At 43.4% G+C, this 13,567-nt stretch overlaps 1 protein-coding gene across 1 annotated transcript in view; it reads left to right on the plus strand.

Moving 5' to 3' along the window:
* Positions 1–1,098: 1,098 nt before the first annotated feature.
* LOC137325010 (ethanolamine-phosphate phospho-lyase-like) overlaps positions 1,099–13,567 on the plus strand; it is a 45,580-nt gene continuing 33,111 nt past the window's right edge. The window contains exons 1-3 of the mRNA XM_067989713.1: positions 1,099–1,377; positions 6,457–6,575; positions 12,529–12,688. Coding sequence (XP_067845814.1) covers positions 1,319–1,377; positions 6,457–6,575; positions 12,529–12,688 — 338 coding nt within the window. The 5' untranslated portion in view covers positions 1,099–1,318. The remainder of the gene's footprint in view (positions 1,378–6,456; positions 6,576–12,528; positions 12,689–13,567) is intronic.

Genomic DNA, 13,567 nt, shown 5'->3' on the forward strand with positions numbered 1-13,567 from the left:
CAGAAACTGGGATAAATACTGTTTGAGTATGAAATATGCTCAAATCTATTTTTTTATATATTTTATACAACTGGGTAAATTTTTTGTCTTTACTGCCTGGGCAATAATCTGAAAGAGCGTATTGCCCGCCCTTTATAGATTTCAATGGAATGAAAATAAGGCAGGTCTATAAAGAGCAATATGAAAATCTATCCCAATGTGTCTTCAAAGAACAAAGGGTAGACAATAAGACGATAATTGAATGTTTTGTTTGAATGTATAGAAAAAGGGGAGATTCTGCCCAGGTGAAATGAGTTTCATGTAGAAGTCATCATCATCTATCTCAGCGGTATTCCTATGAATCAATAACTACTGTGCCCTGTAATATGTGGTGCGTTCCAAGTATATTACATAAATAACTCAGACAAGCTTCTTAGGAAGCAAATACCTTTTAGAAATCAAGTTGCACCTTAAAGTACAGTTCTTTTAAAAATGTTTGCCATTTCTTCTGACAAGAGGTACTATGCTCACAATAGGCTCTAAGTATTTTCAAAAAATGTTTGAGACTTGTTTTCCGTGACCCTTTTGCCAGCGGTGTGTTCTCCTATGCAGAAAGGGATGAGGGCCATGGCAGGTAGGAGGAAATGGGTGGAAGGAGGAAAAGAGAGGTATAAGTTTCCAGAAGAGGATGAGGCAAAGGAAAGAAGTAAGGGAAGAGTGGAGGGGGAGGAAGAGGGCGGAGATGTGAAGTGGGAGAAGAATAGCACAGGTTTTCAAACTGAGGTCCCAGGTGTTAGGGGCCTGTGGAAGGATCCCGCAGGGTTTGTGGGGTGGTCAGATTTAGGTGTCAGTGAGTATCTATGGGTATTTAATTTGTTGACTTACCAATAAGTTATTTCTATTTTTTTTTAAAAATCTGTAAAGATGGACTGTGGGTCTTTGGTTAGTTGAACAGCCTTTTGTGTGTCAATACTTGCTCAAGGTTCCCCCCTCCCTCACAGGAAAGTCTGAGCAGGAGGGAATGGGAGGAGAGAAGGAGGAGGTGACACTGAGAGCAGCACCAGGCTGCGGTTGGGAGCTCGGTGTCCAACACGTGATGGACCTGTTTATCAAACACTATAAAAAGGAACAAAGCTGTCGTGAACATACCGAGAGCTGGGGCACAGGCGTCTGAATAACTAACGGGACAGCTTTTTAAACTGTAATAATAATAATAATAATCATCATCATAGGAGGAAAACACCAGCATCAACTTACCGCTTGTCTTGAGCCAGGTTTCGCGGGAAGCCCCTGAGGGAAGTGAGCCCACTCACGGCTCCTGGGTCCACGACCTGTCGGGATGGCCACTGAGCTCTTCAGTAAAGAGCGGACCATCGAGCTCCGGGAGAGGCACATCGGGTGAGTGGGAGCGGCGGCCACTGCATCACTGGCCCGCTCAGACTCGGCACTTTTCCTTTATATCCATTTAAACTGTACTCGTCCTGTGCCCAGTCCCATCCACGATAAATGTATTAAAAATGTGTGTCCTGTTGTAAAGTATCAAAGTGCCTCATGTGGTTGGTCTGTGTGAGCAGCGAGGGGGTTTAATCCGGTGTGAGTGACGGGAGAGAGGGGAGCAGCACCGCCTTCACTTTTATTTTACGCTGGAGAACTTTTTTTTAATTTTTGCTCAGTTCATCTGTGGCAGTAGTTTTTCTTTTGGTCTTTCTGCTGGAGTTTTTTGTAAGTTTGCTCAGTGTGTTGGGTGTAGGTGTGGAATAAAAACAGAAAATGCTGGAAACACTCAGCAGGTCAGGCAGCATCTGTGGAGAGAGAAACAGGTCTTTCATCAGAACTGGAATGATGTGGAGATGCTGGTGATGGACTGGGGTGGACAAATGTAAGGAATCTTACAACACCAGGTTATAGTCTAACAGTTTTATTTGAAAATCACAAGCTTCGGAGGCTTGTGATTTTCAAATAAAACTGTTAGACTATAACCTGGTGTTGTAAGATTCTTTACATCAGAACTGGAAGATGTTACAGGCGAGCAAGTACAGAGCCCAGGGAAAGGGCAGGAAAAGACTAAAGGAGAGCTCTCTCTGTACGAGAGGGTGGAGGGCAGGAGATAATTCAATGACAGAAGAGGTGATAATGAGAGAAATTAGAGAAACAAAAGATGGATCTGGAGGAGGTGTAAATAGTTACAGCAGACTAGCAGAGGGGGAGGGAATCATGGAAAATCGCAGGATGGTGAGCACAGAAAGGACATGGCCCCAGCCAGAATGCCCATTGCGCTCAGAGGATGTTCTTTCTGCTGGTATTGCAGATTGCAGGAGACAAGCCAGTAATACTCTTTGGCACCAAAACATCAAAGATTTTGAATTAACAACATTAGCAACACTGGGACCAGTCCTACATTACAGGTACTGCTGGTGTGGTAGCTAAGTGCCTAAGAGAAGCAGCATTTATTCTTAGTTTTATGCTCTGGATGGAAGGATATAATAATCTTCTCAGCCAGATATAAGAACCAACATTACTGTCAATAACAAATTGCAGTGCTAGTGAAAAACCTGTAAGACTACAGCCATCAAATTGGGTTGGAGAGGTTTCACAAGGGGCCTTATATCCTGTTCCACAAAGATGTGTTCTCTAGGTTCACTGGAAGTACCACTTCTGTGAAGAACTGTACTGTGTGCAGCATGCCAGGTGTGCCTCTAAAGAGTGGGCTGAAGATAACCAGTTGGCAAAATAAGGACGTGGGGGGAGAAATTGAACATCATTGCATCTGACTTTAGGGCGAAAAATCAACATTGAAGGGACGAATTTGGGATTGTGATCTTCCGTGCCTGATCTTCGCCCCGGAAGTGTGTCGGCTGCCAAATTGGAACTGGTGACTTCTAGGTGTCCAGGGCACCCGCCTGAAACAGGCATTAGACATCTTACATATGCAAATTGGTGTCCTAATGCCAGTTGTAGGACCCCGATGCAAAATCAGTCAACAAATGCGCAGAGCATGCTCCGCCCCAGGGCCTAACCTGCGGTGCTTAAAGTGCTACTCCTGGCTCCACAAAAATACTACAGGCCGCTGCTGGCTGGGAGCTCACCCCCCAGGACCTACTTGCAGCCCACCTCGGCATCGGAGCCGATGTAAATCCCAACTGGCAAGTGGCATCTGGTCATCCGATCGGCATCCGTAGCTTTCCTGTTTAACTCAATTGAAGCCCGATACCAAATTTGACTTGGGCCTCTCGCCAACGTCTTCAGGCACGCGTTCAGATTGCAATGCCCATTTCGCGCTAGAAACCGACAAGTTGAATTTCTCCCCTACAATGTTTTGTGGTGCAACACACCGCTGTAACTGAAAGGCAGTCTGTGAAGTCTTTCTGGTATATATTGACCCAGGACAGTCTCGAACAACAGGGGGAGATCAAACGGTACAAGATATGCCAAGTGCTTTCAAAGGGGCTGTTAACGGGTTTAATAGCCTTTAAGTGGATTTTAACATTCAAGGGAGTGGGGTAGAGAGCTGAATGCGATACAAAGATCATTTCAGTCAACTGTGAACATGCAGTCAAAAAAGCGAAAGGTCAGTTAAATAGCTCAAGAATGGAAGGAAAAGCAGTGGAATGTAAATGAGAGAATTCACCAGGAAAGTTAGGGAGGTTTTTTTGGAATTAATATTCAGGCCGGAGGGCTGAAGAGAGCCTGGAGGAAAATGAGAGACTGTTTGTATTAAACTTGGCTGTAACAGCGTGTGATGTCAGAGAGAGAATGGGAGAGTGAGTTGAAGTGGCAAAACAGCAGAGGGTAAATTTTTGTCTTTGGACTTCCAGTGCCGAGCTTTGCACAGCAGCAAATATCAGGGATTCAAGTGTATATGAATTTCTGTATGTGGTGGGAGGGAATGCCTGAATTCCCAATATGCAAAGCTCTGTGTCAACAGTGCTAAAATTTACCTCAGGGAGGTCAGGATTTCGTTTAGAATCATAGAATGGTTATAGCACAGAAGGAGGCCATTTGGTCCATTGAGCTCATGCTGGACAGACAGGTCGGAGATGTTTGACAACAAAGTCAGATGGAGCACAATGGTACCTCCTGTTTATTCCTAAATCAACCAATCTGCTTTTGATCTCTCCAATGGCAGGGTAGAAATTACTTTTACCAATCTTAGCAAACAAAAGTTCATATGACATCCTTTTGTCTGCCAGTGGTTTTAATCATTTTATCTTAAATTGGACTGGCAGACAGAGGAATGTCACACGATCTGCTAATAGCACCAGAATAGTAATTTCCAGACTATGGAGAAGATCACTCCTTGGGCAAAATTTCAAAACTTGTGTTTTTATTATTGTGATGACTGTCTCTCAAAAATTAGCTGGTGCTGTTTCCAAGTCTTTAGATTTACACAAACTCTGGGGCAATTCTCAAGTACCAAATGTTTTTTCTTAACCACTACAGTGTTCAAAATCTTCAAATGTATTTTTAAAACTATACATTTCATTTTGTTTGGATATGAAGAGACATGAACATCCACTGTAAATCCACATCCTCATGTATGTTTTTGTCCAAGAAAATATATTGGTATCCGGCACAGTCCCATTGGATCCCAGTGGGATTACAGCGGAAGCCCCAGTGAATAGGCTGGGACCCACAAATGCCAGGCCCCGGCCTTCGCTGGTAGTTTCTGGGAGGCCTTTTTTGGGGCAGAACCTCCGTCCACCTGAAACATGGTCCCTCTCGATAGAGGGGATGGGTTCTCCCTACAATCCCCAAATTCAGTGGGACCTGGCAATAAACGTGGAGGCTGGAACACCCAGGGAGGTGAGGCAAACCAGCCTCCTGAATGGCGTAAGTTGGGCTCTGCTGGGACTTTCCAGGCCAGGATAGTGACTTGCACCCCCAAAGAAAAGGTCTTTTTTTTTCAAGCCCTCTTTGTAAGAGGACAGGAAATTTTTCTCTGGATGAAAGCAGGCACCAGAGTTTCTGACTTGTGTGAGGTGCTGGTCACTCAAGATGTGCCCATAGTGGTGTGGGTGTCTCCCAGGCCCTTACTCGTTAGGTGCCTTCCGCCTGTTCCCATATACTGTGGCAGGGTCAGTGCTGGAGGGTCCCCAGAGTGTGATCATAGGAACAGGGTAGGCCATACCGCCCCTCAAACCTGGCCCACCATTCAATTAGACCATAGCCGATCTGTACCTCAACTCCATTTACCCACCTTTGTTCCGTATCCCTAGATACCCTTACCTAACAGAATTTATCAATCTCAGTCTTGAACGCTCCAATTGCCCCAGCGTCCGCAGCCTTTGAGATAGTTCCAGATTTCCACTACCCTTTGTGTGAAAAAGTGCTTCCTGATTTCACTCCTAAATGGCCCAGCTCTAATTTTAAGATTATACCCCCTTGTTCTGCATTCCCCCACCTGCGCAACTGCTAGGATTATGTACTCATGCAATTTATAATGTTCAGTTTCTATAGAAATTACCTCTTATGCCCTCAGTTTTACTATGTTAGCAAAAGAAACCTGTGATTTTAAAACATAAAGGCCTATAAATTTGGCCTCACAGCGCTCGTTTCTCGGGCACTAACTGGCCTACTAAGCCCCCAATATGGTGGGCATGAAGCGTGCACACATTTCCAGCCGAAAGTGCGCCACCCGCCATATCGCTACAGGAAGGAAAATAAGCATCCAGGGCCCAAGTCTAAAACAGGTGTTAGAACTTATGCATAGGCAAATAAGAGGCGTACGGCCTGTTTAAGGCCCCCCATTTCAAAATGAGTTTGCCCTGAGGCAGCCAGCGACAGCGGCACTGAGTAAAGCCGGACCATGGGACCGCCTACTACCAAAAAGGTAAATTTTTGATCGTCGCCACGCTCCCCCCGAACAGGCCTCTAATGCTCTCTTCCTGACCCAGCCTAAGACCCACCCCCAACCCAGCCCCCAACTCCCGACCTCCAGCTTCACGTACCTGAGGGCCCACTGCAACGCTAACAGCAACCCGATCTTGGTTCCCTCTTTGCCGGCTGGCTGTTGGCGCCACGCCAGCTCTGTTGAAATGAGGCCTGTGGACCAATATCGGGGGCACCTCGGGCCTCACCATTCATGTGTTCTTGTGTCCTGATATATTGGGCCATTGTCAATTATTTTATTGCCCATCAGGTTATTCAAAATAAAGCCCCGCGCTGATGAAAATGTTGCACTTTATTGCAAAATGTTTAGTGCTGACATCTCGTAAATTGTTTTTTAGGCTAATAAATGCCCCAGGAGTAGTGGTTACAGACATGGCTGGTTCCTTTAGTACACACATTGTTAATTCTTCAAAATGTATTTGGGCAACTGGTTTGTTTCAGCAGGTGTCAACGGCCACTCAGGATTGATTAACCTGGGAAAAGCTTCTTTTAGGTTATATTATCTGTAAATAATCAGACCCACTTTTTCTTGTATTAAAATACTGAATATGGTTCAGCTTTTGACCTCTATTACTTGTTTCTATTCAGGCCATCATGCAAGGTGTTCTTTTCGAAGGACCCACTCAAGATAATCCGTGCCCAAGGCCAGTACATGTATGATGAGAATAACAAAAAGTTCTTGGACTGCATTAACAATGTAGCTCACGGTAAGGAGCTGCTGCTCATCACGCTCTACATTGCAACACTCCGTAATGTTGACGCAAAATTTCCAGCCTAGCTTTGAAGTGTTTATTTTAAAAATCAAGGAGACTGGGTGACGCAGACTAACTACCCTTTCAGCTCTGGGAGTTGTTTTTGAATCCAGTGCAGACTCGTGGGATGAAAGCTCAAGCTGCAACACAGTGTAAGGGATTGCAAATGAAATGTTTCTGGGGGTCTTTAGCCTGTTTCAAGAGGGTGGAGGTTCACAGTGCAAAATTGCCCTCGATGTTGTAATAAACTATCTTGTCTTTATCAGGTTTGGCTGGTATGAGAAAGAACAGTGCTGTCCAGGTGAGGTTAGGTGCACCTTTTTGAGGTTAGCTTGAGGTAAATTGTTAGGGTTCAGTAGAGGGAGCTTGTCAACACACTGTGATAGTCAGCACAGAGTGGGGAGTGGCAGAACCCGAGGAATTTAAACTAAGTCTTTGATTTTACTATATCACTCTATCTTTAAATATAAATAAATAGCTAAATAAATAAATATTCAGAATAATTAATTACTAATTAATTTAAAATCAAGCTAAAATCCATTTACTAAATATAATCTACACCTTAAGTGTTCCTATTAGCGCTAGAATTAAATTAATAACAACAAATAAATAAATATAAACTAGAAATGGCCATGCAGGCTGTGTGTCAGGACTGTGATATGTGGGAGTCTGTGGACAGCGAGACTGTCGCGGATTGCCACATCTGCAGTGAATGTCTCTGCCTTGAATTACTTCAGCTCAGAGTCCTTGAGCTGGAGTGCGAGTTAGAGACACTCTGACACATAGCTAGGCAGGATAAGGGGAACCAAGGGGAGGTAGAGAATGAGGTCCGCAGACACTGGCCCTATCCAACAGGTACAATGTACTTTCTAACTGTGAGGATCAGGGTGTAGACTGCGGGGAGGACAGCCAGAATGCTAACCATGGCACCGTGGAGCAGGAGGCAGTCCTAGGTGGGGCGGAGCAGAATAGAAAGGTTGTTGTCATAGGGGATTCTATATTAGGGGGATAGATAGCGTCCTCTGCAGTCGTGACCGAGAGTCCAGGAGTATGTGTTGCCTACCTGCTGCAAGGGTAAAGGATATCTCGGAGCAACTGGAGCGGAACTTGGAAAGGGAGGGGTGGGGGGGGGGGAAGATCCAGTTGTCGTGGTCCATGTTGGGACCAATGACATAGGGAAGAAAAGGGAGGAGGTCCTGCTAAGAGAATATCAGAAGTCAGGAACTAAATTTAAAAAGCAGGACCTCTAGGATGGTATTCACACGATTACTATCTGAGCCACATGTTAATTGACATAGGGATTTACAGATCAGGAGGGTGAATACGTGTCTAAAAGACTGGTTTGGGAAGGAGGGGATCCATTTCATGGGACACTGGCACCAGTGCTGGGACAGGAAGGAGTTGTACCACTGGGACGGGCTCCACCTGAACCAGAGCGGGACCAGTATGCTAGCGGAAAGGATAAATAGGGCTATCAATAGAACTTCAAACTAGTAAGATGGGGGGAGGGATCTGGTGAAGATAACATAAGTCTGAAGAAAAAAGAAATAGGAAATGAGAATAAAGGTCAGACCAAGGTAAGGAATAAGGATAACATAAACGGTCAGGGAACAAATACTGTTATAGAACATAAGTACAAAATGACTGGTAAAAACAAAGGGAGAGGAACAATTACTAAAAACAATTTGAATTGCCAGTACAGCAATGTGCACTGCATCCAAAACAAAATGGAGGAACTGGAGGCAATAATTCATAGAGAGGAACCAGATGTGGTAGAGATACCTGAAACATGGCTACACAAAGAACAGGGCTGGCAGTTAATTATTGCAGGATATAATGTATTTAGAAAGGATAGGGAGGAAGAAGGGGGGATGGGGTAGCTGTACTAATTGGTGACAACATAATGGCAATAGAAAAAAGGGACATAAATAACATTATGATAAACAGAATCCATGTGGATTGAGACAAAGGACAGGAAGGGATTGATCACATTAATAGGGATATTCTACAGTCCACCTAATAGTGGAAGGGAAGTGGAGGGTGAAATATGAAGGCAAATCTATGAAATGAATAAAAAACATCAAATAATAATCATGGGAGATTTCAACAATCTCCAAATAAACTGGCAAGAAGATGTAGGGAAAGGAGAAAAGGGAATGTCGTTTTTACAGTGTATACGTGACTCCTTTCTTACCCAGTATATGAGAAGCCCAACAAGACAGGAATCATTGCTGGATCTAATAATGGGAAATGAACCAGAGCAGATAAGAGCAGTAAGCATGGGGGACCATCTAGGCAATAGTGATCATAACATAATAAGGTTTAAAATAATTATTGAGAAAGACATAAATAAGACAAAGACCAAAGTAATAGATTGGAAAAAAGTTGATTTTGAAAGGATGAGAATGGAAATAGGAAAGGTAAACTGGAAAAAAAATTGGCAGACAAACAAACAGAACAGAAATGGATAATATTTAAAATGGTGATTAATAGAGTTCAGGAGAAATATATTCCTCTAAAAAGCAAGAACAAGCTAGCTAATAATGAAACACCATGGAGGACTAATGAGATAAGGGTAAAATTGAAACTAAAGAAAAAGGCATACTCTAAGTACATAGACAATGAAGGAAAGGATGACAAAAGGGAATATGAAGAGGTTAGGAAAGAAGTCACAAGAACAATTAGGAAAGCAAAGAGGAACTAAGATTAAATTATCAAAGAATATAAAAAGAAATAGTAAGGTATTCTAAAGACACATAAATAACAAAAGAAAAATCAGAATAGGGATAGGGCCACTAAGGGACGCACAAGGTAAACTCACAGGTAATGACAGTGAAATATTGAAGTTACTTTGCCTCCGTATTTACCAGGGAGACTAACAAGGTGGAGAAGACATTAGAAGAAAAGATCGAAAAAGATATTAAAACATTTAAGATAGAAAGGGAGATAATTGATAAACTAATCAAACTTTGGAAGGATAAGACCCCTGGTCCAGATGTTTTGTAACCGTGAATATTAAAAGAAATTAGGGAGGAGATTGCAGAGGCACTATTACATATATATTAAAATTCGTTAGAAAAGGGAATAGTGCCAGAGGACTGGCGGACAGCTAATATTATTCCTATATTTAAAAAGGGAGAAGTCCAGGGAACTATAGACCAGTTAGCTTAATGTCGATGGTAGGAAAGATAATGGAATTTTTACTCAAAGATGTAACCTTGAGAAGGTAAATATAATAAAGAATAGTCAGCACGGATTTCAGAAGGGAAAGTCATGCTTGATCAACCTTATTGAATTATTTGAAGAAGTAACAGAAAGAGTAGACAAGGGTAATACAGTAGATGTAATATATTTGGATTTTCAAAAGGCCTTTGATAAGGTGCCGCATCGTAAACTCATGGCTAAGGTCAGAGTGTGTGGAGTCAGGGGACAGGTTGCAGAATGGATAGCAAGCTGGCTACAAAACAGAAAACAGAGAGATAGGATTATGGGTAGCTACTCAAACTGGCAAAAGGTGGGAAGTGGTGTTCCACAGGGATCGGTGTTGGGACCACTGTTGTTCACAATTTATATTAATGATTCAGGAATCGGAAGTACAATTTCAAAATTTTCGGACATCCCCACCAAATTGGGAGGAGTAGTTAATACAAAGGAAGAATCCGTCAAAGTGCAAGAGAACATTAATAAACTTGCAGAATGAGCGTGTAATTGCCAAAGGAATTTCACTATAGATAAGTGTGAGGTGGTGCATTTTGGTAGGAAGAATAAGGAGGCCACATACTGCTTGGATAATAAGAGTCTAAACGGGATAGAGGAGCAAAGGGATCTAGGGGTACAGATACACAAATCACTAAAAGTAGCAATGCAGGTTAATAAGGCCATAAAAAAGGCAAATCAAGCACTTGGGCTCATTTCTAGAGAGGTAGAATTGAAAAGCAAAGAATTTATGTTAAACTCGTATAGAACCTGGTTAGACCACATTTGGAGTATTGGTCACAGTTCTGGTCTCCATATTATAGAATGGACATGGAGGCATTGAAGAGGGTGCAAAAAAGATTCACAAGGATAATACCAGGACTGAGAGGATATCCTTATCAGGAAAGGCTGAACAGACTGGGGCTTTTTTCTTTAGAAAAGAGAAGGCTGAGGGATGACCTGATAGAGGTCTTCAAGATAATGATAGGGTTTCTTAGGGTAGATGTAGAGAAAATGTTTCCACTTGTGGGGAGTCCAGAACTAGAGATCATAAATATAAAATAGTTGCTAATTAATCCAATAGGGAATTCAGGTGAAACTTTTTTACCCAAAGAGTGGTAAGAATGTGGAATGTGCTACCACAAGGAGTAGTTGAGGCAAATACTATGGATGCATTTAAGGGGAAGCTAGATAGGCACATGAGGGAGAAAGGAATAGATGGTTATGGTGGTAGGGTTAGATAAAGTAGGGAGGGAGGAGGCTCGTGTGGAGTATAAACACCGGCATAGACCAGTTGGACCAAATGGCCAGTTTCTGTGCTATCGTTTCGATGTAACTATGACGAGTATTCTAATTTCATTGGAAGCATAGCCACGAAGGGAGCGAAAAATGGGCAGATTTTTTTTATTCATCCATGGGATGTGGGCATCACTGGCAAGGCCAGCATTTATTGCCCTTGAGAAGGTGGTGGTGAGCCGCCTTCTTGAACCGCTGCAGTCTGTGTGGTGAAGGTTCTCCCACAGTACTGTTAGGTAGGGAGTTCCAGGATTTTGACCCAGCAACAATGAAGGAATGGCAATATATTTCCAAGTCAGGGTGGTGTGTGACTTGGAGAGGAACATGCAGGTGGTGGTGTTCCCATGCGCCTGCTGCCCTTGTCCTTCAGGGTGGTAGAGGTCGTGGGTTTGGGAGGTGCTGGCGAAGAAGCCTTGGCGAGTTGCTGCACTGCATCTTGTAGATGGTACACACTGCAGCCACGGTGCGTTGGTGATGGAGGGAATGAATGTTTAAGGTGGTGGATGGGGTGCCAATCAAGTGGGCTGCTTTGTCCTGGATGGTGTCGAGCTTCTTGAGTGTTGTTGGAGCTGCACTCATCCAGGCAAGTGGAGAGTATTCCATCACACTCCTGTGCCTTGTAGATGGTGGAAAGGCTTTGGGGTGTCAGGAGGTGAGTCACTCGCCGCAGAATACCCAGCCGCTGACCTGCTTTTGTAGCCACAGTATTTATGTGGCTGGTCCAGTTAAGTTTCTGGTCAATGGTGACCCCCCCCAGGATGTTGATGGTGGGGGATTCAGCAATGGTAATGCCGTTGAATGTCAAGGGAAGGTGGTTAGACTCTCTCTTGTTGGAGATGGTCATTGCCTGGCACTTGTGTGGTGAAAATGTTACTTGCCACTTATCAACCCAAGCCTGGATGTTGTCCAGGTCTTGCTGCTTGCGAGCACGGACTGCTTCATTATCTGAGGGGTTGTGAATGGAACTGAACCATCCAGGACAAAGCAGCCTGCTTGATTGACACCCCATCCACCACCTTAAACATTCATTCCTCCACCACCAGTGCACCGTGGCTGCAGTGTGTACCATCTACAAGATGCACTGCAGCAACTCGCCAATCATCAGCGAATATCCCCATTTCTGACCTTACGATGGAGGGAAAGTCACTGATGAAGCAGCTGATGATAGTTGTGCCTAAGACACTGCCCTGAGGAACTCCTGCAGCGATGCCCTGGGGCTGAGATGATTGGTCTCCAACAATCACTACCATCTTCCTGGATATCTGTATTGCACTATAAATAATGAGCTGACAAAACTGCCTTCCAAGAAATGCATTCTGTGTGATTTCACTAGTAGATGGTCGATCATGGGCAATATCAGGTATTTCTGTGATTTGTAGTTGAATATCCTTACATGATTTTTTTTTTCCTTTTTTAGTGGGACATAGCCACCCAGATGTGGTGCAAGCTGCTGTCAAACAGATGGAACTGCTGAACACAAACTCTCGTTTTCTGCACGATAATCTCGTCCAGTACGCTGAACAGCTCACTGCAACTCTCCCGCCAAAACTTTCAGTTTGCTACTTTGTAAACTCGGGGTAATGTCTGGCTCGTGTTTGATGCCGTTTGCATGTTTTTGAGGGAAAAGGGTGGTATAGGGAGGTGTGCATATATACGTTTTTTGAAAACATTTTGGGGCAATATGTGACCTTTAGGACATATTAAAGTGAAAACATTGATTTATCTTTAGGCATAATTTTGTTTTACTACAGAGTTTTATGATGTTGCACTTCACACACTTTGGCACAATCACTGGGGGACAAGGAGTCCCTCCTCCTTGAAGTATGCACATGGATTACATCCCCCTCACCTCACCCCATGCAAAACCCCTGATTTGCCACTGATGTGCCCTATCCAACTCTTTATACGTTGTTGTGCCTCTGCATGTATGCGATTAAGAGAGGAGAATACTGAATAAAATGGCTAGCTATGGTGCCATGCCAGTGTTTGTACTGGTGATTAAATGAAAACAAAAATGAATTAATAATTAGATTTGTAACAAGTTTGTTTAATCAGATCTCCATTGTATGAAGGTGGCTAACGGTGCTTCTCAATTTCTCCAACAGCACTAGAACATTCACACTTTATGCCCTATAGTGAAAGGTATACAGTGTGGTTTTAATATAAGATGTCCATTTTTGTTCTTTCAAGTTGAAGGTTTTCTTTCCCCTTTCTTACAAACAGCACTTTGCATGCAGTCATACTGATGAGGGTGTTCAAAGTAATATGAACTATGAGAAAGTTGATCATTTAACTCTCTCTCCTGTTGCCTATGTAAAGTTGTAACTTGAATGTTTCCAGGGGAATCCACCACATGTGCTGTGCGATAGCAGAATGGTGACTGTGAACTTGGCAACACATGCACTTACACGTTATTATCTTGGATTATCTTGTTGTAGGATCACTAATAAATGTTT

This window comes from Heptranchias perlo, chromosome 1, assembly GCF_035084215.1.
Source record: "Heptranchias perlo isolate sHepPer1 chromosome 1, sHepPer1.hap1, whole genome shotgun sequence".
Classification (NCBI taxonomy): Eukaryota; Metazoa; Chordata; class Chondrichthyes; order Hexanchiformes; family Hexanchidae; genus Heptranchias; species Heptranchias perlo.